The following is a 23219-nucleotide window of genomic DNA, read 5'->3' as shown; positions in this document are numbered from 1 at the left end:
GTAAGGCATTTGATAAGGTCCTACATGGCAGACTGGTCAGTAAAAGGAAAGCCCATGGGATTACAGGGGAATATGGCAGGTTAGACCCAGAATTGGCTCAGGGCCAGGAAATAAAGGGTAGTAGTTGGCGGATGTTTTTGTGAATGGAAAGCTGCTTCCAGTGGTGTTCCACAGGGCTCAGTGTTGGGTCCCTTGCTGTTTGTGGTATGTATTAATGGTTTGGACTTAAATGTGGGAGGCATGATTGGCAAATTTGCTGATGACACAAAAATTGGCCGTGTAGTTGGCAGTGAAGAGGATAGCCCTAAACTCCAGAATGACATCAATGGTTTGGTTGAGTGGATGGAGAAAAGTGGCAAATGGAATTTAATCCAGAGAAATGTGAGGTAATGCAATTGGGGAGGGCAAACAAAGCAAGGGAATACAAAATAAACAGGAGGATATTGAGAGGGGTAGAAGAAGTGAGAGACCTTGGAGTGCATGTCCACAGGTCCCTGAAGGTGGCAGGATAGGTAGATAGAGTGGTGAAGGCGGCATATAGAATGCTTTCCTTTATTGGCTGAGGTATAGAATTCAAAAGCAGAGATGTAATGCTGGAACTGTATAAAACGCTGGTTAGGCCACAGCTAGAGTACGGTGTACAGTTCCAGTCACCACATTACAGAAAGGACATAATTGCTCTGGAGAGAGCGCAGAGGAGATTTACAAATGTTGCCAGGGCTCGAAAGTTGCAGCTATGAGGAAAGATTGGATAGGCTAGGGTTGTTTTCCTTAGAACAGAGGAGGCTAAGGGGTGACTTAATAGAGGTGTACAAAATTATGAAGGGCCTAGATAGAGTAGACAGAAAGGACCTGTTTTACCGAGCAGACAGGTCAATTACTAGTGGGCACAGATTTAAGGTAGAAGGATTAGAGAGGACATGAGGAAAAACTTTTTCACCCAGAGGGTAGTGGGTGTCTGGAATTAACTGCCAGGAATGGTGGTGGAGGCAGAAACCCTCAATTCTTTGAAAAGGTACCTGGACAGGCACCTGAAATGCTGTAACCAGCAAGGCTATGGACCAGGTGCTGGAAGGTGGGATTAGATTGGTCGGCTAGTTTTGTTTGGCCGGCACGGACACAATGGGCTGAATGGCCTCCTTTTGTGCTGTAATTTTTCTATGGTTCATCCAAAAAGTAATGTTAAAATGTACTACAGGCATCCTCCATTGTGTCACAAGCATAATGCGATCTTTGATTATGAAGTGGTGTTATTAACCTATTGGGAACTCAGGAACACACAGACGACTCACGGCGAGAGACTTCACCAACAGCATACAAAAAATATTTGATCATTTATCTCATTGCTGTTGGTAGGACCTGGCTGTACATCATTTTGTTGTCAAGTTTCCCTAATTACAACAGTGACTTCATTGGCTGTAAAGTGGTTTTGAATTTCCTCAGGTCATCAAAGGCATTATATAAATACAAATTCCCTCTCTTTATCCTGAGACCTGAGTTCCATTGACTGGAAATACACACAACTTTGCATCACCATAGTCTACAGAAGACCGTTTCATCCAAGAATTTGGTCGCCTTTCAAGCTGCACAAGATATGCATCCTAAAAGTGTATTTTATCCCTCAAAACTAATTGGATCTCCATTGTTTTAAGTACTGTACTTCCAATATTTATTGTGCTTTGTCCTTCTGTAAGTAAATCTATTGGTGACAGCCTGTATCAGTTAGTATGGCAGTGTGGTATTTTCCTTGAATTAAAAAGTTTTGTGAACATGGTGGATATTCATGGTCTTAATAAAAGGGTAACTATGAACCCTGAGCTTGCTATCACTGACATTCAGAGTATAAGTGCACAGTTACTGGTTCATAGGAGACTCCATCTACTTACATAAATTGCTCTTTAGTTGTGTTAGAAGAAAGCTTCAACTAGAACAGTATAGTCAATGCATGTTCTTATCCATACTCCCTTATGTGCTCCACAACCCAAGGCCCCAATGAACTGCCATTACCTCTTCTCACTGAATCCCTCTACAGATATGTGTAAATGTATATTATGCTAATGATGTGATGACATCCTGATGTAAATAAACATTTCCTTGAACTGGCCATGTTTGGTGTCCATTTTATCTGCTTAGTGCTACCTGAATATCCTACAGTATGAAGCTAGACTTATTGGTTTACATCCTGGTGGATAGCATTGTTAGTGGATAGCAGCCAGAATAGAAGTGTATGTGATGGACACATTGGAGAAATATTTAGAAATCTATCAAACCTTCCTCACAAGCAGCAATGCTGGTGTTATCTATGAAGACACTTTGGACACATTCCAAAGAAGAGATAGGTTTTGTACTTAAAGAAGAAAAGCTTCCATAGTCCTGTGAAGAGTCATATTGCCAACAGCTGGGGGATATAACAGTAGAGGAAGTAGTTGACTTTAGGAATAGTACTTGTAAAGTATGGAATAAGTCAAATAAGCCAATTAATTCCTTTCTTGTGTACCTAATCTTCTAGTTACCAGTTCACTTACAAATGTGCCAGATTTAGGGTTGGCACAAGGCAGCAACTACCAACAGGACCTGTTGTTGATTCAGTGCTAAGTGGCTCTGAAGTGAAAGGATTTAAACCAACCCAATAGCCAAGTGTAAACGTTCATGTGGGCTATATAAAAAAGTATTGTAAAAAAAGTGGTAAGATTTTGCAATGCTTAATTGCATTCTCTGGAAATTGGAGAGGAATGGGTTCTTTGGAGTGGCAGATTTGTGGATAATTGTAACAGCTTTAGCAAGGACAAAGAGAGGACGTTTATAAATAAGGGTCAGAATTTTAAAAGAATAGCAGCTAAGGAATGAAACATTATTAGTCACTCAGAGGTTTAAAATTAAAGGAGTGCAGCTGAACCCAGATTTCTGTTATTTGCAATGCGTCACTATAAAACCACCTGATCACATCAGGTCACAATGCTTGTGAGTTTTAATTTGTGAAGACTGGTTTAAACAAGTCTGCGATAACACAAATTGCTTCAAAACTATTACGATGTTAATACTGAAGTGGAGAAACCACAATGGTCTTATTACGTTACGTGGGATAGTAGGTCTCATGTCAGAAGACATGGTCCAAGAGGGTGTAGAGTGGCTGCAGAGTAAAAGCACTTCAAAGATACACTTTAATCCCAACACTCCAATAGGACTGGGAGGGGACGGCAGATCTGAGACAGGTGGGGAGTGCATTTAAAGTACGATGGGGAAATTATTTCATTCCTTTTATCTTTTTAGCAGAATTTCCCATTGGTAACTTCTGACCCCGGAGACACAGTGATAATGCCGGGTTGAAAAATCAGCAATGTAGAAACATTTTATTTCCAGGTCAGCAGCCCAACTCTGTCTGTTTGATCATCTCATCAATTATTAACGAGCTGAACTTCAACTTGTGGTTAAATTCCACCCAGGTTCATAAACAAGAGTCGTTGCGATAACATCTCATTCACCAACAATGCCAATGTCCAAATACTCCCATTACTGTCTCATAAATATACTAGTCTAAAGGAGGTTAGGTCATTGGAACAAGTCAGCAATGCGAGCAACCCAGTTCATCAAAATCTTGATGGCATCTGTTTGGCTGTAGTAATATACACTACATGGGAACAGTAGCATAGTGGCTATGCTGCTGGACTGGTAATCCAAAGACCTGGACTAATGATCCATGGCAAGAGTTCAAATTAAATCTGGCTAGTAAAGCTAGTGGCCAGTAATGGTGGCACATACTACTGCATTATTGTAAAAAACCAAAATCTGATTTACTAATGTTTTTTAGGGAAGAAAAGCTGCTATCCTGCCGACGTGACTCCAGAACCACAGCAACACGTTTAACTCTCAAGTGCTCTCCAAAATGAACGAACAAGCCATTCATTCAGCATACCAATGACAAAGTATAACAAGGCTTGCAAAAACAGCTAAACGCCCAGCATTAACTTTGGCATCAGATTAGAAAACGACAAAGACACACCCAGCCCAGTCGAACCTGCAAACTCCTCCTCACAAACAGAGTCAGAGACATTATGGCACAGAAGCAGGCCATTCAGCCCATCAGGTTCATGCTAGCTCTCTCGGAGGACTTGTGCCAAAATTGGGGAAGCTTTCTCACACACAAATCATACTCAAAGAATCATACCTTTCAGCCAACCTCCCAGGCTCCTCCAACATCAACCCAGAGTATACCAGTGATAATACAGGTCGGGAAGGAATGCCCATGGGAGTCCTCAACATTGAGCAAGACCCAATGAAGCCTTATGGCATCAGATCAAACATGGTTAAGAAAACTTCCTGCTGATCATCACCTACCACCCTCCCTTAGCTGATGCTCCTCCAGGTTGAACATGACTTGGAAGAACCACTGAGGACAGAAGGACATAAAATATACTCCAGGTAGGGGACTTGAACGTCCAGCACCAAGAGTGACTCAGTAGCAACACTACTGATTTTGCTGACTGAATCCTGAAGGACATATCTGCCAGACTGGGCCTGCAGGAGGTGGTGACAGAACCAAGACAAGGGAAAAGGCTACTTGACCTCATCCTCAATCTACCTGTCACAGATGCATCTATCCATAAGAGTATTGGTAGGAATGACCACCACATAACTCCTTGTAGAGTTGAAGTCCAGTCTTCACACTGAGGAAACCCTCCATGCTGTTGTGTGGAACTACCACCATGCTAGAAAGGATAGATTCAGAACAGATCTTGCAGCTCAAAACTGGGTAACCATGAGCCATCAGCAGTAGTAGAAATGTATTCAACCACAATCTGTAACCTCATGACCTGGCATATCCCTCACTCTACCTACCATCAAGCCAAGGGACTAACCCTGGTTCAATGAGGAGTACAGGTGAGCATGCCAGGAGCAGCACCTGGCATACCTAAAAATAAGGTGCCCACCTGGTGAAGCTGCAACACAGTGTTACTTGAATGCTAATCAATTAAAACAGAACGTTACAGACAGAGCTAAGCCAATGATCTGATCAAAGCTCTGCCATATCCAGTCATGAATGGTGGTGGACAATTAAACAACTCAGGGGAGGATGAGGTTCCACGAACATCCCCACCCTCAATGATAGAGAAGCGTAGCATTTAATTTCACCATTTTTCTGTGTTCACTGTTACTATAGGGCATTGGACTAGGATCAGGTAAATTTCCTTGTGGTCTGCCCCAAAGCACTGACCCTCCAGCACTCTCACTGCACTGATATAACACTTTCAGCTTCCATACCAGCCCTCCTGGTGTTCAGAACGAGACAGATATTATAACGCAATATTATTGGTGCTTTTGTGCCACAAATTCAGTCGCATAATCATCTGTCTGGTTTTGAACACAAAGTTTGGTTTTGGAATGGGTTACTCTGTACTTATGGGGAATAACGCTAGACAGTAAAGTTAATCTTTTAGTGTCTATTTAGGAAAATATGCCCTCCATTTGTATGGAGAGTGGAAAGCATGAGTCCATTTGCCATTCTGCAGCAGATATCAAAAACAGGAACCACAGTTCAACTGCACTGAGATTAGTCAAAGGCAATATTTCTAATGCTACAATTCTTCCAGTGAACGAAGTACAAAGTTTTTATTGCAGGGTATTACAATATTAAACTAGTAAAACAAGATATGAAACTCCTTCCTGGTTCCCATTATGCGTGCAAGGTGAGAGATTCCCTCGACCTGGATTTTGCAGCTGATCAGTTTTAAAAATACAAATCTTTGTTAAATTGTCTCATACTGACTATTTTTTTTAGAAATGTAACTGAAAAAGTAAAGCACGAGAAGAGGAGAATTTAATAAAAGAAAATATGTCCCGTTTTATCCATGGAGTTCACAGCATTGGCAGAAAGCTTGCATGCTGCTCTATCAAATGGACCAAACAAGCTATTTTTACACTAAATTAACTGTAGACACACAACCCTTGTGCCATCAGCTACAGTCCTAATTACAAATGACAGTCACTCCTATATTTGCAGTTTCTGTAGTTCGAACCAGAGAAAGTGATGTTTAAGCGGCAGCTCCCTGCATTTGCATTGTAAAAAACGACTGCTTTATCCCGATGGTAGAAAGGATAGCTCTATGAATCTGCTGTTGGATTGAAGTAACTGGTTTCAGTAAAATAACTGAGCAAAGCTGGTGCCCTATCTTATCCAGTATTCTTTGCTTTCAGCAATCACATTTCTACTTTACATACCACAGCCCAGCAGTATTATGGAGATTGGCACAAATGGTCTGTGTGGAAGAGGTGCATAGAGGTTTTTTGAGGGATGGGAACAGTCTTTAAAGTAAGCGTAAGAGTAGTTTAAATTTAAAAAAAAGGAAACATACACAGAAGTCATGGTTTGACAATAGCATTCAGTGTTCAGATGAAAGATTTTGACCCATTAAGCCCCGAAGAGACAATGACAGCTTGCATTTTGTTAGCACTCCTCATATGCAACAACTTGTATTTAAAAAGCACTTTTCATGTGGTAAAATGTCCCAAGGTGCTTCACAGAAATGTTGTCACATTTCATTTGGTACCAAGCTGCATAAGGAGATATTAGGGGAGATGATCAAAAGGTTACTCAGAGTTAGGTTTTAAAGAGCATCTTAAAGGACAAGAGAGAGGCAGAAAGGTGTAGAGAGGGTATTCCAGAGCTCAGGGCCTTGGCAGCTGAAGGACCCCAAAGATGGAACAATTAAAATCAGGAATGTTCAAGATTTGAAGGAATACAGATAACTTGAAAGGTTGTGAGGCTGAAGGAGATTACAGAGATAGAGAGGGTCTTGGCCATGGAGGGATTTGAAAACAAGGATGAGAATTTTTTTTAAATCGAAGTGTCACTTAACTGGGAGCCAATGTAGCTCAGCGAGCACATGGGTGATGAGTGAATGGAACTTGCAAGTTAGGACACGGGCAGCAGAGTTTTGAATACCTTAACTTTATGGAGAATAGAATGTGGGAGGCTGGCCAGGAGTGCATTGGAATAGTCAAGTCTAGTGATAAAGGCCTGGATGAGGGTTTCTGCAGCAAATGAGTTGAGGCAGGGGCGGAGTTGGGCAATGTTATGGAGGTGGAACATTGCAGGTATGTGGTTGGAAGCTCATCCCAGGGTCAAATATGACGCAGAGGACACAAACAATTTGGTTCAGCCTCAGATAGTTGCCAGGGAGAAGGATGGAATCTGTGGCATGGAAATGGTGTTTGTGGCAGTGACCGAAAACCACATAGGAGGATATCTTAAAGTGCTTTACATTTGGGTACAAAGCAGTGGATGTCAAGTAAGAATGGAAAGAGGACAAATGAAGATGGTTAGGGCTAAAGGCTCAGTCAAGGAAAAAAGGTTTTGATGGGAAGGAACAAAAAGATGCTAGGCAAGGAGTTCCAGAGCACAGGAAAACGGTGACTAAACAAGCAATCCACTACTAGTGGACTGGAAGATAAAAAATAGGCTGGTATTGAAAGAAGTGAAGGATGCACAGGCACTTGCAGAAGGAAGAGATGACAAGTGGTGGTTGTCAGAGAACAGAATGATCAAGAATGGATATAAACTCATTTGAGTCCACACAGCCAAAACTTTCAATCCTCCTTGATGGAAAATAATTAACGGATTGCACTATACAAAAAAAACCCCAAAAAGGCTAATGTAATGTTTGCCTTTATCTCAATGGAGTTGGAATGCAGTAGTGAGGAAACTGATGCTTCAGTCATTTGGCAGACCCCACCTGGAGTACTGCATTCAGGTTTTGAGCACCAAACCTCAGGAATGTTGGCCTTGGGGAGGTACGGTGCAGATTACCAGTACTTATAGGGTCAAACTGAAGACAGGTTGCATAAACTTGGCTTGTATTCCCTTGAGTTTAAATATTTGTGGAATGACTTAATCAGGGTATTTAAAATGATAAAAGGATTCAGTTAGATAGATGCAGAGAAACTACTTCCTCTGATGGGAGGATCCAGAACAAGTGGACAAAATCTTAAAATTGAAGCTAGGCTAATTCAGAATGATATCAGGATGCTCTTTTTCACCCAAGGGTAGTGGAAATCTAGAAATTTATCTTCCCTGCAAAGGCTGTAAACTGGGTTAAAGTTTCAAGACTGAGACTGCTATATTTTTGATCGGTAAAGGTATCATGTAATATGGAGAAAAGGTGGTGGGTAAATGGAGTTGAAGTACAGATCAGCCTACACCTATCCCTATGTTCCAAGCTGATAAAATACCCACTTGTCCCAAGTTTCTACTTTGTAAGGCATATATACTGTTATGGTTTATAATGAATGATGTATTTAAATTCAGTTACAGAGCTTTGTCTCTATAACCAAACTACATTAGTTAAATTTTGGAAAACTGACACTCATGAGCTTGTTTCAGGTGTTTACACTAATAAATCTACTACTAGCAGAATTGTTGAATAAAACTTGGTTTACTACTGTGACAATGCAGTCAGAGTAAGGAACTTAAATGCCAGGAAACAGCTCACATGACAGTCTCCCAGAAAACCCTAAAAGATACCAACACTTGATGGGATATGGTTCCATGGTTGCCAGAAAACCTCCAGTAACTCAATCACTACCACCGTCTCAAGGGCAACTAGGATGGGAAATAAATGCAGGCCTTGCCAGTGATGTTCACATCCCATGAATAAATAATTTTAAAAAATCAAGCGGCAGTTCAAGATAGTAGGTGTTGACAGCATATTTGACCACAACGGCATTGCTGCCACAATTAAACCTCAGCAGCCATCTACCTGTGAATGCTCCAGCAGCAACCAGGAGCTTAAGTCAGGAACATGGAGACTATATGCAGCGCTCAAATGCTTCCCTGGTTGAGAATAGTTAACTCAATGCAGAGCAAATCCAACCTGGGAGCTTTTGCTTGGTATGACTTAATATTTCAAATGTCAGTACTTTTACCCATTGAGCCATCAGGGCAGCTGACTACAGGAAAGAGAAGTTATTGCATTTTTACATTGCCTTTACTATAGGAAAACATCTCATGGCACAGAGAGGCATGAAGAAAAATCGATGCCAAGCCAAAGAAGAAATTGCTGGAGTGGGGCAAAAATCATACGTTTAGTCGAAGAGTTGGGTTTTAAATGAAGAGGTACAGTGGCATTTAGGCAGGGAATCCCATTTTTGTATTACATATCAACACAAATTGTTGTTGAGCTTGTCTACATAAACACATTTCAAAAGTACTTTGGCACGACCTAAGTATATGCAAAGGTGCTATATAAATACTAGTTTGCTCTTTCTCAATTAGATTTCATATATTAGAGTTTAATTTTGGGCAGTGTAAATTCTTAATCTCAAAGCTAATTCCTATTTTGTTAGTTAGGTCATGACAAAATAGAAACACTATGTACTTATCCCCAATTGAAACTAGGTCACACACCACTTACCTATTCTGGAGATGAGGGTCCAGTTCACAACGCTGCATCACCTTCCCACAGTCCAATCGAAAAGGGCAGAAAACAATCAACTTATCAAGTAGGTTCCGCACCAGAAGGCTGGATTTCCGGCAGTGCTGGAAGTGAAGCCTCTTACGATCCATTGGGCAGAAATCCTGTTCTTGCAGGAAATTCTCCAGGCACTTGAAGCAAAATGTGTGGCCACATGGGGTGTCCAGAGGCTGCAGCAAGGGCTGGAGGCAAATGTGACAAACCAGTTCATCATCCACATCATCCTGATAATCATATAAGTGGTTCTCTAGTACCATATGAGTCTGGCCACATTCCCAACATAATTCATTTACAGCGGAACTAGTATCTTCAAGATTGGGCTCACTCATGATGTGCGTACGATACCAAGAGCTTCTCGATGCGTTGTAGATCCTTTCTGGACACTTTCAGCCAGCACTTGTCAGAGGCTATTTCTTTACTGCAGTAGAAAGGTAATTTTGAAAAAGAAAAGGTGTCAATCAAACATAAATATTTGCTATGGGACCAACCAACAGCATTAACCACTGTGTAGTTTTAACATCACAAGGTAGAGGCTCAGGTTCAGCCAAACAAGAATTACTGGTATTTTTAATACGTCTGGCAAGTTACTTGTTGATTTACATTCTCATTACAGCTTAAAATGACACCCATTAATTCCACCTTTGCTCAAGTACTATGTTCAAAATAGCAGTCACGTGATGTACAAGCTCTTCCTGCATTTGTTATTTTCATGAAATGGTCACAATGCATTGATCAGTCATTCAACTACCACCTTGAGTATTGATATTTTGGCAAGGTAGGCCTAATGGTGGCACCAAGTACAGTAGCAGAGTATTTATGTTACTGGACTAGTAATCCAGAGGCCTGGACTAATGCTCCAGAGACATGGGTTCAAATCCCATTGTGGCAGTTAATTAAATAAATCTGAAATTAAGAGCTGGTATCAATGATGGTGACCATGAAAATACCAGATTGTCATATAAACCCACCTGGTTCACTAATGCCCTTACCTGGTCTGGCATATACATGACTCCAAACCCACAGCAATGTGACTGACTTAAAACTGCTTTCACAAATGGCAAGCAAGTCACTCAGTTGTAGCAAATCACTAAGGAAACCTATAAAAATAATAAAATTGGACAAAATACCCAGCATCGATCTAGGCATTGGCTTCGGATACAGCAAAGTCGCAACCAACCCAGTTTTCCCTGCAAAGTCTTCATCATTAACATCCAGAGACTTGTGCCAAAATTGGGAGAACTGTCCCACAGACTAGTCAAGCAACAGCCTGACATAGTCATACTCACCGAATCATAACTTACAGTTAAATAGACTCTTCCATCACCATCCCTGGATATATCCTGTCCCATCAGCAGGACAGATCCACCAAAGGTAGCAACACAGTGATATCCAGCCAGGAGAGTATGGCCCTTGGAGTCTTCAACATTGACTCGAGACACGAAGCTGCCTCATGGCTTCAGGTCAAACATGGACAAGGAAACCTCCTGATTATCACCTACGCCCTCCCTCAGCTAATCAGTCAGTACTCCTCCATGTTGAACACCACTTGGAAGAAGTTCTTGAGGGTAGCAAGGGCACAGAATGTACTCTGGGGGTGGGAGGTGGGGGGCCTTCAATATCATCTAGTGGCTTGGCAGCACCACATCTGACCCAGCTGGCTGAGTCCACCTGCTAGATGGGGCCTGTAGCAGGAGCCAAGAGAACCAACTTGAGTGAGAAAGTTATGTGACCTCGTCCTCGCCAAAGATGCATCTATTCATGACTGTATTGGTAATAATGACTAAAGGTGTGCAAAGGAAACCTGACCGAGCCCGAATGCCAGACCCGGAAGCCCGACATGACCCGGCCCGAAACCGATACACGTCAGGATCGGGTCGGGTAGCAGGCCTTTACCCACGTACTGATGCAAAGGCCTGCTACCCGTCCTGACCCTGATGGGATCCAAGGACACGTGTCAGGTTCGGGCCAGGTCATGTCGGGCTTCCGGGTCCGGCATTCGTACTGGGGTCGGGTTTCCTTTGCAGACTTTTAATAATGACTGCCGCACAGTCCTTGTGTAGAGACAAACTCATGGCTTCATGCTGAGGATATCCTCCATCATGTTGTGTGGCACTACCACTGTGCCAAATGGGATAGATTCAGAACAGATCTAGCAGCTCAAGCACTGAAGTGCTGTGGCTATCAACAGAATAGTATTCTAGCATAACTGGTAACCTTGTGACCCAATACGTCCCTTAATCTACCAATACCATCAAGCCTAGGACAAACCCATGTTCAATGAAGGGTGTGGAACAGCATGCCAGGAGCAGCAGCAGGCACATCTAAAAATGAGGTGCCAACCTGGTGAAGCTACAGCAAAGGACAACATGCACACTAAACAGGGAAGCAGCATTCTATTGATAATAGGCAATTCTACAACAAATGGATCAGATCAAAACTCCGTGACCCTGCCACATCCAGTTGTGAATGGCAGTGGACTATTAGACAAATAATGGGAGGAGGTGGTTCCACAAACATGATCGGGGAGCCCAGCCTGAATGTAGAAAAGACACGATTGAAATGTTTGCAACCATTTTCAGCCAGAAGTGCTGAGTGGATGGTCCATTTCGGCCTCTTCCCAAGATCCCCATCATCACAGAAGCCAAGTTTTCATCCAATTCAATTCACTCCACGTGATATCAGGAAACAGTTGAGTGCACCAAATACAGCTAAGGCTACGGGCCCCGACAACATCCCAGCTGCAGTGCTGAAAACTTCTGCTCCAGAATTAGCTGTGCCTCTAGCCAAGCTGTTTCAGTACATCCACAACACAGGCATGTGCCTGATAAAGTGGAAAATTGCCCAGGTATATCACAGAAATCAGGACAAATCCAAAGCAGCCAATTACTGCCCCCTCAGCCTACTCCCAATCATCAGCAAAGTGATAGGGGTCAACAACAGTGATATCAGGTGGCACTTGCTCACCAATAGTCCGAATACCAATGTTCAGTTTGTGTTCCACCAGGACCACTCGGCTCCAGACCTCATTACAGCCTTGCTCCAAACGTGGACAAAAATGGTTAATTTGACACGTGAGACAGCATGACTGCCCCTGACATCACAGCAACATTTGACTAAGTGTAGCACCAAGGACCCTAGTAAAATTTGTGTTCAATGGGATTCAAGAGGAAAAGTCTCCACTGGCTAGAATCATGCCTAGCACAAAGATGGTGGTGGTTGTTGGAGGCCAATCAGTTCAGCCCAGGAATTCCTCAGAACACAGTGTCCTAGGCCCAACAATCTTTAGCTTCTTCATCAATGACCTTCTCTCCATCATGTCAGAAGTGCAGAGGTTTGCTGATGATTGCACAGCACTTGGTTCCATTCGCAACTCCTCAGTTAATGAAGCAGTCCATGCCTGCATGCAGCAAGACCTGTACAATATTCAATTTAAAGCTGATAAGTGGCAAGCAACATTCATGCCACACAAGTGCCAGGCAATGACCATCTCCAACAAGGGAGAATCTATCAACCTCCCCTTGACATTCAATGGCATTATTATCATTGTATTCCCATCCATCAATATCCTGGAGGGTGGAGTGGGGGAGTGGTCACCATTGACCAGAAACTTAACAGGCCCAGCCACATAAACACTGTGGCTGCAAGAGCAAATCAGAAGCTGCTGCCACCACCTCCAAGTTACACCTGGACTTAGAAATATAATTCGCTGTTCCTTCATTGCTGGGTAAAATCCTGGATCTCCCTCCCTAGCAGCACATTGGGAGTAGCTTCCCCACACGGACTGCAGCAGTTTAAGGCAGAGCTCACCAATGCCTTCTCGAGGGTAGGAATGGACAATAAATGTTGAACTTGTCAGTGATGCCCACATCCCACGAATGAATAAGAAATATTGTAAAAAAAAAATTGTAGAGCCCATCTACAAGTGCTGTTACTGAAGGAGCAATTGTAATTAATACTAGAACATAGGAAAAGCAATTAAGTAAAAGAGAGAAATCCAGCAACTCCAAAGACTGCTCTTCTAATTTTACTTTCCTAAAGTGTTGCCAGTTCTGTTCAACTTGAAGCAGGTTTTTTTTCAAGCCTCCTCTGGTTTAGCACACTATCAGAAGTTGCTCGATGGACACGCAGACTTCAGTGTGAGAAGAAGTTTTAGCAGGGTATTCGCTAATAGAATATAGAATCATAGAATCTTACATAACAGCCTCTCCAATTAGCCCACTTCCTTGCTCTTTCCCCCATACCCCTACAAATTTTTTCTTTTTCATGAATATATCTAATGCCATATTGAATCTGCTTCCACCACCCTTTCAGACAATGCACTCCAGATCATAACAACTCTGCTTTTTTAAAAAGGCTCCATCTCCACGTTGGTTATTTTGCTAATTACCTTAAATCTGTACCCTCTGGTACTTACCCTCTTGTCAATGTAAACAGTTTCTCCTATTTACTCTATCTAAATCCATCATAATTTTAAATACCTATTAAATCTCCCCTTAATTTTCTCTTCCATAAGGAGAACAGTCACAGCATTTCCAGGCTCTCTATATAACTGAAGTCCCTCATCCCTGTGATGTAAGGGTTTAAAAGCCAACTTCATTCGAAGAAAACATGCTCCAGTTTATTTCTGATACAACGGTTGCAACAATTAGTTGTTTGCCTTAATTAGGGTTTTTAAAGGAAGGGGGAAACGAGCCTTTCAATTCAAATACAAACATCCTGCAGTATTGGCTTGAATTATATCTTGACAACATCTTTTGAGATTTTGACAAGTTATTTGACAGACAGGCAAGTAATAAAATCATTAACTAACCCAAAATAAAAAGGGTCCTCTCTTCAATCCTTAGGCACACTGCAAAGATATGTAGATATCTGAGCAAAGGAAAGCACTAGGACATCCGGAATACTGGCTCACCTGTAGCTAAGTTTGACAATGGTAAAACTTCCACAAAAAACTATTGTTTTCGGATTTGTTTTTACTCCAGAAATTCACCTGCTCTATACTATAGTGTACGGCAGAAACATGTGTTTTCAGCGGTAGGCACATCAACAATCTTCAAATACTTTTTGAGGGTTTTTGGATAATGAGAATAAAAATCCTGTAAGGGATTCACTAGAACATTTAGTTACATCCTGTTTGTAGTTCAGGATAATCTTTTAAACAGATACCATATGTGCTAAGGCAAATGTAAATACATTAGTCAAAAATAAACAAAAATTTCAGACATAACTGCACACAAGCCAGAATCTTGGGCAGTAATCTGACAGTTGACATGTTAAAGGTGCATCACATTCATGTCCACAACCTGATATAGGAGCACTTGATGGATACCATGCGTGGGAGAGTGGGATAGTGTTCCCAGCAGCAAAAGCCATCACCTTAAGGAGTATATAATTCACCAACAAATATAATAAAAGGCCACAAGAAGCAAAGGTTTCAACAAATATAGAAAATCGTCTATCTCCTGGAAAAGATATTATTGCCTAATTGTCCCATTTCAAGCATTTTCTTCAGAGCTGGAACATGCAGAACATGAAGCTACCTTTTAAAAAAATGTCATCTTTAGCTGAATGATCTATTTGACAACATTCACCGAAAAGATGAAGCCCATTTTGGTTCAGTCTGATCACTGCTCAGATTCTTTCATTAAACAGGATTTCTGATTTTTTTTTTAAACCAGAGATTGGATTGCACAACTCCACCTATTTCCCCATGAAGACTCTAAATTACCGGCCTTGTTCATTAAGTAGTGGGTTAAGGTTAACTTATTGCATCAGTAACTCATTCTTTTGCATGACCTCAAAGCTATGAAACTGCTTACCTTCCTTAGTGTACCCATCCTGTACAACCTACAGGCTTTTAAACCTGGCACCACCTAACCAATATTTCCTGATTCACCTCAACTTGTATCTGACTTTTTTGAACTTTGATGGGGTCCTGTACTGCAGACCTTGGCCCTTCACTTGTGTTTCTCAATTTGTCACCTCTGACAAATGCATCGCTCACCTTTACGTTACATTTAAGTTCAACCATCTTAAAAGCCTTTGATCTGGCCTGCCCACCCACGAGCCAATCTGAGGCAGTAACATCAGCTATATTTGGTGGAGGCCAGTACTCTTCTAGCTGCTTTCATTCCTATGCCAATGATTGGTGAACCTCATTAAATTAAATTATCTGTTGACACCATCACTAACTAGGAAAGGAAATAAAAAGCAAGGTACGTTGCTTTCAAGCTGCTAAGTAGCTGTTAGTAATACACATCTTGACAGTAATGGTCTTTAGCTGTGTTGTACCTCTAATAAAATTCCATTCTGTGTATACTGCTGGTTATAACAATAGCTTGGTTACACAATGTAAAACAATCCAAAAGTCCAAATCACAAGTGAGGTAAACTTTGCCATTGTTTGTCTCAAACTTCCTCAATTATGTTGCTCTGTAGTAGCGCATTCTGTGCCAGACACTAAGATACATCCAAACTTACCAGAAGAAAGCAAGCTGTTAGAAATTATGGAATAAAAACAGAAAGTGCTGGAAATACTCAGCAGGTCTCGTAGCATCTGTAGAGAGAGAAGCAGAGTTAACGTTTCAGGTCAGTGATCTTTCATCAGAAATTATAGAATGCTGGCTATATATGGAACGCAATCAAAAAGAATCCTGTTGTCTTGGCATGGAATCACCCAATGGCTGATTTGGTAAAAGATACTCCCAGTGGGGATCTGCTCCATCAGCGCAGGGAGTCCCAAGTTTGATCCCTGGTGTCTGCTCAGTGATCAGCCAGGACAATCAGGTTTGTGAGAAAACCGCCAACAATTCTACTCCTGATAATTATCCAGTGATCCTTCTGGAAAGCACATGTTTGAATGTGATGCAAAGACCGGGTCGAGCTCAGCTGTGATGATCCCCATAATCAAACAATTTGTCAGCAAACCAGTGTCCAGGTTCAGTTCTGACAACTAAGCGCTCAGAGTAACAGTACCTTCAGAAGAAGAGAAAATCGTAGGTGAGAAAATAGATTACACAACACTATCAAATGGGACAGCATCAAGTCAATTATAAAGCACTGAACTGAACATAAGGAGACCACAGAACTGAAGTCAGCTCTGAGCTAAATCCAGCCAACACAAAGTAGTAACATTGGTAAAGTGGCATTTTGTTTCATTAGCATTAAATTCTACAGATAAACTGCTTTTGAAATCCCTTCTCACATTAGGCTGAATGGTAGTTGCACTGAAAGCCTATTGTTGTTTCAATATTTATTGAGCCCTTTGCACCTCATCACAGGCAGTCTGCAGATGATTTTGGTGTTTTTACCTTGTGATGCCAATTCAGTTAAAAAAAATGCATTTCTACAAGTGGACCTCAATGACCATTATATGTAATTGGCTGCACAATCAGACCTTGGAAGTACGTTGAAAGGGAAACAACTGCTCTAAAATGAGAAAGAGTCTTCATCGAATCATAGGATGGTTACAGCACAGAAGGCGGCCATTCTGCCCACCATATCTGTGTCAACTCTCTGCAAGAGCAACTCAGTTAGTCCCGCTCCCCCCTGCCTTTTCCCCATAGCCCTGATTATCTCCAGATAATTATCCAATTCCCCTTTGAAAGCCACAGTTGAATCAGCCTCCACCACAACTCAGGCAGTGCATTTCAGATCCTAAACAGTCGCTGCATAAAAAAAATTCCTGTTACCTCTGGTCATTTTGCCATTCATCTTAAAATCGGTGTCCTCTGGTACGCAACCCTTCCACCAATGGGAAAGTTTTTCTTTTATCTACTCTGTCCAGACCCATCATGATTTTGAGCACCTCTATCAAATCTCCTCAACTTTCTCGAAGGAGAACAGCCCCAGTTTTGCCTAGCTATCCATGTAACCCAAGTCGCTCACCCCTGGAACCATTTTTAATGCTTTTCTGCACCCTCTCCAAGGCCTTCACATCCTTCTTAACGTGGTGCCAGAATTAGGCACAATATTTTGGTTGAGGCTGAACCAGAGCTTTATAAAAGGTTCATCATAACTTCTTTGCTTTTGTACTTTATGCTTCTATTTATAAAGCCCAGGATCCCATCTGCCTTTTTAACCACCTTCTCAACCTGCGCTGCCACGGTCAATGATTTGTGCACATATACCCCCAGATCCCTCTGCTCTGCATCCCTTTTAGAATTGTATCCTTTATTTTATATTGCCTCTCCTCATTTTTCCTACCAAAATATATCATTTCACACTTTTCTGCATTAAATTTCGCCTGCCACGTGTCTGCCTGTACCACCAGCCTGTCTATGTCCTCTCACTTATCCTCCTTACAGTTCACTATACTTTCAAGTTTGGTGTCAACAGCAAATTTTGAAATTGTGACCTAAATGTCAACTGACCACCGGTTCCCAACAGATGTTGCTTGACTTGCTAAGTATTTCCAGCTGTTCTTTTTTTTGTCCTATGGTGAGTTTTCTTTATTTATCTCATTGCATTTGTTTAGAAACTACTTTGGTTGTTAGAAGAGCATATTTCATATTGTAGTTTATAGAGTCTGCTGTGTCGTGCCAGAGTCAGAAGATTGTCCTACTCCAAAGTCTTGAGCACATAATGCTAGACAAACATTTCAGTGCACTACTGAGGAAATGCTGCACGGAATGGAGGTGCCATCTTTTTGATGAGACTTTAAACCTACCCTCTCAGGTCAATGTAAAAGATCCCATTACACAATTCAAAGAAGAGCAGGAGAGTTCTCTCCAGTGTCCTAGGCAACATTTACCCCTCAACCAACATCACTGAAACAGATTATCTGGTCATTTATTTAATTGCTATTTGTGGGAACATGCTACGTGCAAATTGGCTACTGTGCTTTCTACATTGCACAGTAACTACACTTCAAACGTACTTAATTGGTTTTGGGATAGCCTGAGGTTGTGAAAGGCACTATATAAATGCAACCCTTTTCATTTTAGTTTATGTGGGTTAAAAGACAGTGTAATAGACTATTGTAATATTTCTTATTGCTGATCCATAATGGGAAACGGAAACCAGAAACAGTGAGCATTCTGACATTAACACCTTACATAATGGAGGTGTGAAAGCTGGTGAACTTTGTCTATCTGTTTACATCAAGCAAAGCAATGTAAACAAAATCCCATGACACAAAGCTGGTTTGCTCAGTTTTAGCCCTGTCAAGATATCAAAGGCTAATATACTTAGAGTACTTTGTATCAGTGTTCATTAAGGAAATGGAGGCCAAGAAAATATCAGTAGAAGCAGAGAGAGAGTAGAGGCGATAGGGCAAAAATTGAGAACAGGGTGGTACTAAAAAGGCTGGCTATGCTTAGGGTAGATATGTCACCTGGTCTGGATGGCTTGCATCCCAGATTGATAAAGAAAGTGGGGATGGAGATAGCAATAGGGCTTGCTATAATCTTGCAGATGCTGGAAATCTGAAATAAAAACAAGAAATGCTGGAAATATTCAGCAGGTCTGGCAGCATCTGTGGAGAGAAGCAGAGTTAACGCTTCAATTCAGTGACCCTTCTTCAGAACTGACAAATATTAGAAATGTAAATGATTTTAAGCAAGGAAAGCAGGGGGTGGGGCAAGAGATAACAAAAGAGAGGGTGTTGACAGGAGATCTTCCTTGGATATGGGGGAGGTGCCAAAGGATTGGAGAGTGGCAGATGTGAGACCCTTATTCAAGAAAGGGTGTAAGGACAGTCCTAGCAACTACAGGCCAGTTAGTTTATCAGAGGTGGGCGGCACAATGGCACAGTGGTTAGCACCGCAGCCTCACAGCTCCAGCGACCCAAGTTCGATTCTGGGTACTGCCTGTGTGGAGTTTGCAAGTTCTCCCTGTGACCGCGTGGGTTTTCGCCGGGTGCTCCGGTTTCCTCCCACAGCCAAAGACCTGCAGGTTGATAGGTAAATTGGCCATTATAAATTGCCCCCAGTATAGGTAGGTGGTAGGGGAATATAGGATTGGTGTAGGATTAGTATAAATGGGTGGTTGATGGTCGGCACAGCCTGGGTGGGCCGAACGGCCTGTTTCAGTGCTGTATCTCTAAATAAATAAAAAAAAATTAAAAAAAGTTTTAGAAACAATAATCAGGGAAAATATCAGAGACTTAGAGAAGTTTGAATTAAGGACAGCCAGCACAAATTTGTAAAGGGCAGATCATGCTTGACTAATCTAATTGAATTTTTTGATGAAGTAACAGAGAAGGTTGATAAAAGGAGTGTGATGGATGTTGTTTATATGGATTTTTAAGAAAGCATTTGATAAAAGGTACCATACAAGGTAAAAGGCTGGTTAAGAAAATTGAGACTCATAGAATAGAAGGGTCAATGTTCAATTGGGTAAAAAAATTTGGCTTAAGGATAGAAAAAAGTGAATTGTAGTAAATGGTTGCTTTTCAGACTGGAGGATGGTAGACAGTGGTGTTCCCCAAGGGTCAGTGCTGGGATCACTGCTTTCTTTTCTATATATAAGAGACTTGGATCTTGGAATACAGAGTAGGATCTCAAAATTTGCTGATAACACCAAACTTGGAGGTGTGGCAAACACTGACGATGATATTAACTGTCTGCAGCAGGACTTAGATAGGCTAGTAGAATGGGCTGAGAGGTGGCAGATGGAGTTTAATACTGACAAGTGTAAGGTGATGCATTTTGGCAGAAGGGATAAGGAGGTAATATATAGTTAATGGCCCAGTTCTAAAGAGCGTGCAGGAACAGAGGGACCTGGGGATTCATGTGAATAGATCTCTGAAGGTGGGAGGAAATATAGAGAGAATGGTTAGTAAAGCATAAGGGATCTTGGGCTTCATATTTAGAGGCATTGTGTACAAAAGCAGGGAGGTTATGCTGAACCTTTATAAAGCTCTGGTTAGGTCCCAACTGGAGTATTGTATCCAATTCTGGTCAACACACTTCAGGAAGGATGCGCGAGTCCTTGCAAGGGTGCAAATGAGATTTACCAGAATAGTTCCAGGGACGGAGTATTTTAGTTACAAGGTTAAGTTGGAAAAGCTGGGTTTGTTCTCCTTAGAACAAAGGAGATTGAGCAGAGATTTAATAGCAGCGTACAAGATTACGACAGGCCTAGATAAGTTAGACAAGGAAAAACTGTTCCCATTAACTAATGGTACTCGGACTAGGGGACACAGATTGAAAGTTTTGGGCAAAAGATGCAGGGGGAATGTGAGAAAAAACATTTTTTATGGAGCAGGTGGAAATGACCTGGAACTCGCTGCCCACAAGGGTGGTGGAAGCAGAGACGATCAATGTCTTCAACGGGTAGTTGGATGGCTACCTGAGAGAAATAGACTTGCAGGCTTGCAATTGACAGCCACAACAGCAAAGAGCAATGCCAATCACCAAAACCAGTCCCTTTGGTCAGCAGATTTGCATTTTATTTTGTCTTCATAGACATCTTGGATACATACCATAGAGCCTCACATTCCACCTAAAATGTTTTCCCATTAATATGAGCAGATAACAAGTACCTTATATCAACAGTTCTTGGTGTTCCGATTTAGGATTTATTGCTCAATGAAGCAAAAAATGCTAAAATCAGCCCTATCCAAAGCTTCTGGCCCACAATATTCAAACAGGACTAAACAGAGGGAAAGAAACATAAATGCAGAAGTCATGGAAGTCGTTTTTTTTCCCTCTGTTTAAAACAGCGTGCCTTTAAGACTCTGTTTAAAAATAGTGTACCTTTAGGCCAGATAGTTGTTCTTTCTGGGGAACAGTATGTGTGCAAGCTGCACCTGTTTCCTAGGCAACAGTAGCAGAGAGGAGGTCACATGATGTATTGTAACTTTTGACTGTGTGTAAAGACTGGCTATAACCAGTTTGATCTGGAGACCAGTGAAGCATGCTCACTGAAGGGAGTTGTCTTTCTCTCTCAACAGAAAAGTCTACATTGAGTTACAGGCTGTATTAATTACCCAAGGAGGAAAAAAACCTGGAAAAGAACATTTGAATTGTTGGAGGTAGCAAATTCCTTTTTTACTTCCAATCTAAGAAGCTTTTGCTTCAGGATTGACTCTCTGTTGCCTGTTTGCATTTTCTGGAATTCTCAGCAAAGTTTCTACTGACAGACTGCCAATTTTAAAATTCAAATAGACCTGTTGCTATAGTCCTTGTTGAAAGAACTGTGAGATACCTACTGCAGCTGCTGTACTTTGAATGCCTATCTATTAAAGATTGTTCATCAAATTTGCCTGGAGACTTCGAGTCACATCTGACGATTCAACTCTGGGGCACCACACCGCTCCGGGAACGTAACCCACAAGGGCTTACAACCCAGCTATTTATTTATTCCCAAGAAACAGCTCTTTTATTAAAAACACCATTTTAAAACTGGTTAACTGTTGGTTTTTTGAATGTGTGTGTACATTAAGGTTAGGAGGAATAAGAAGTCTTTCAGACATAAATTTATCTCAATAGTGTTTAAGATTTAGTTTATTAATAAATAGTTAATTTGTTGTTGTTTAAAGGCATCTGGTTTGGTCTGTTTTATTCTGCAGGGCTAATAAAGTGTTTAACTAATTTCTGGTAGGTGGGAAAACTTTAATAATACATTGCGACCTGTGGAGTAATGGGACTGAATTGACAGTGCATTGCTCCCACCTCGGTCATAACACATATCAATCTAAGTTGCCTGGCAATCCTGGGCTGATGGCAGCAAATGCCTCAGAATCCACAATTTGAATGTCCCAACACAAATTATCTTTCAGTTTTATAAAAGGCTCATTTCCCATTGGGGCATTCCAGAGTCAGAATGACTTTCGGATGAGACTTTAAACCAAGATCCAAAGATCCCATGGCACTATTCAATAGTAATTCACTGGCTGTTACATTATCCAGGATGACCTGAGAATGTCAGACACCGGCAGCATTAGATATTTCTTTCCATCTACACTAGACTGAGAATGTAGTGAACTATCCCAATAATGTGTGAATGCATGTTGGAAACGACAATAGTTCCAATTAAAACAAAATGGAAATCAGAATTGTACAAGTATATTTGTTTTATAGTGGAATGGGTGGTGTGGTGGATCAGTTTTTTCACCTTTGGGATCCTGGTTTGACTCTATCTTGGAGGAAATAAAGGTTGGCTTCCTCTGCTAGCCAGAACAGTATTGTATTAATCAGCCCAAAACGTGGCACAAGTTGTCAACTTCAGGACAGGCCACAGGATAGCTGAAGTTGGGAAATAAAAGTAGAAACTGTAGGTCGTTGGGGATGGCTTCTTGTCAGAGGGAAGGCTGAGGAATGTTGTTGAGGGGACCGTACAGGGTATTTTGTATCTGGCTGTATTATATCTGACCAAGGAACACTTGATGCTAAATCTGGTTGCCAAAAATAGAGGTGTTCCACAATCCAGTATATAAACCCTTCACATTGAAGAGCACAAACTTTTGCCTCACCATACAAAGGGGAATATTACAAGTGTGGTAGACAAACATGCTACTTAGGTGAGACATTTCCATCACTGGCCAACCTTATGCCCCTCTGCATGAGACTATCGCATTTGAGCTGTATCCTACACCGTCCCAAAAGAATTAATTAATATTGGCAGTATAACTATTTAACTTGCCCCCCAACCCCCCCACCACATGATGTTCCAGACTGTGACACTGGCCAAACAATAAGTCTTGGAACATCAGCGTCATAAAGTTTAGACAGTTACAATACCCAGCATTGTATGTCATCATTACTGTAACTTAATTCACTATTCAGTTCTCTGTTCTTTGACACTTTAT

General features: G+C 41.5%; 1 protein-coding gene across 2 annotated transcripts in view; it reads right to left on the bottom strand.

Annotated features, from left to right (window-relative positions):
* lnx2b (ligand of numb-protein X 2b) overlaps positions 1 to 23219 on the bottom strand; it is a 78939-nt gene that overhangs the window by 41580 nt on the left and 14140 nt on the right. For both annotated transcript variants that reach the window (XM_068047347.1, XM_068047346.1), the window contains exon 2: positions 9408 to 9885. In XM_068047347.1, coding sequence (XP_067903448.1) covers positions 9408 to 9796 — 389 coding nt within the window. In that variant the 5' untranslated portion in view covers positions 9797 to 9885. The remainder of the gene's footprint in view (positions 1 to 9407; positions 9886 to 23219) is intronic.

This window comes from Heterodontus francisci, chromosome 15 (genome assembly GCF_036365525.1).
Source record: "Heterodontus francisci isolate sHetFra1 chromosome 15, sHetFra1.hap1, whole genome shotgun sequence".
Classification (NCBI taxonomy): domain Eukaryota; kingdom Metazoa; phylum Chordata; class Chondrichthyes; order Heterodontiformes; family Heterodontidae; genus Heterodontus; species Heterodontus francisci.
Note: the sequence above shows the minus strand (reverse complement) of the source record. Positions and strands in the feature narration are given on the sequence as shown.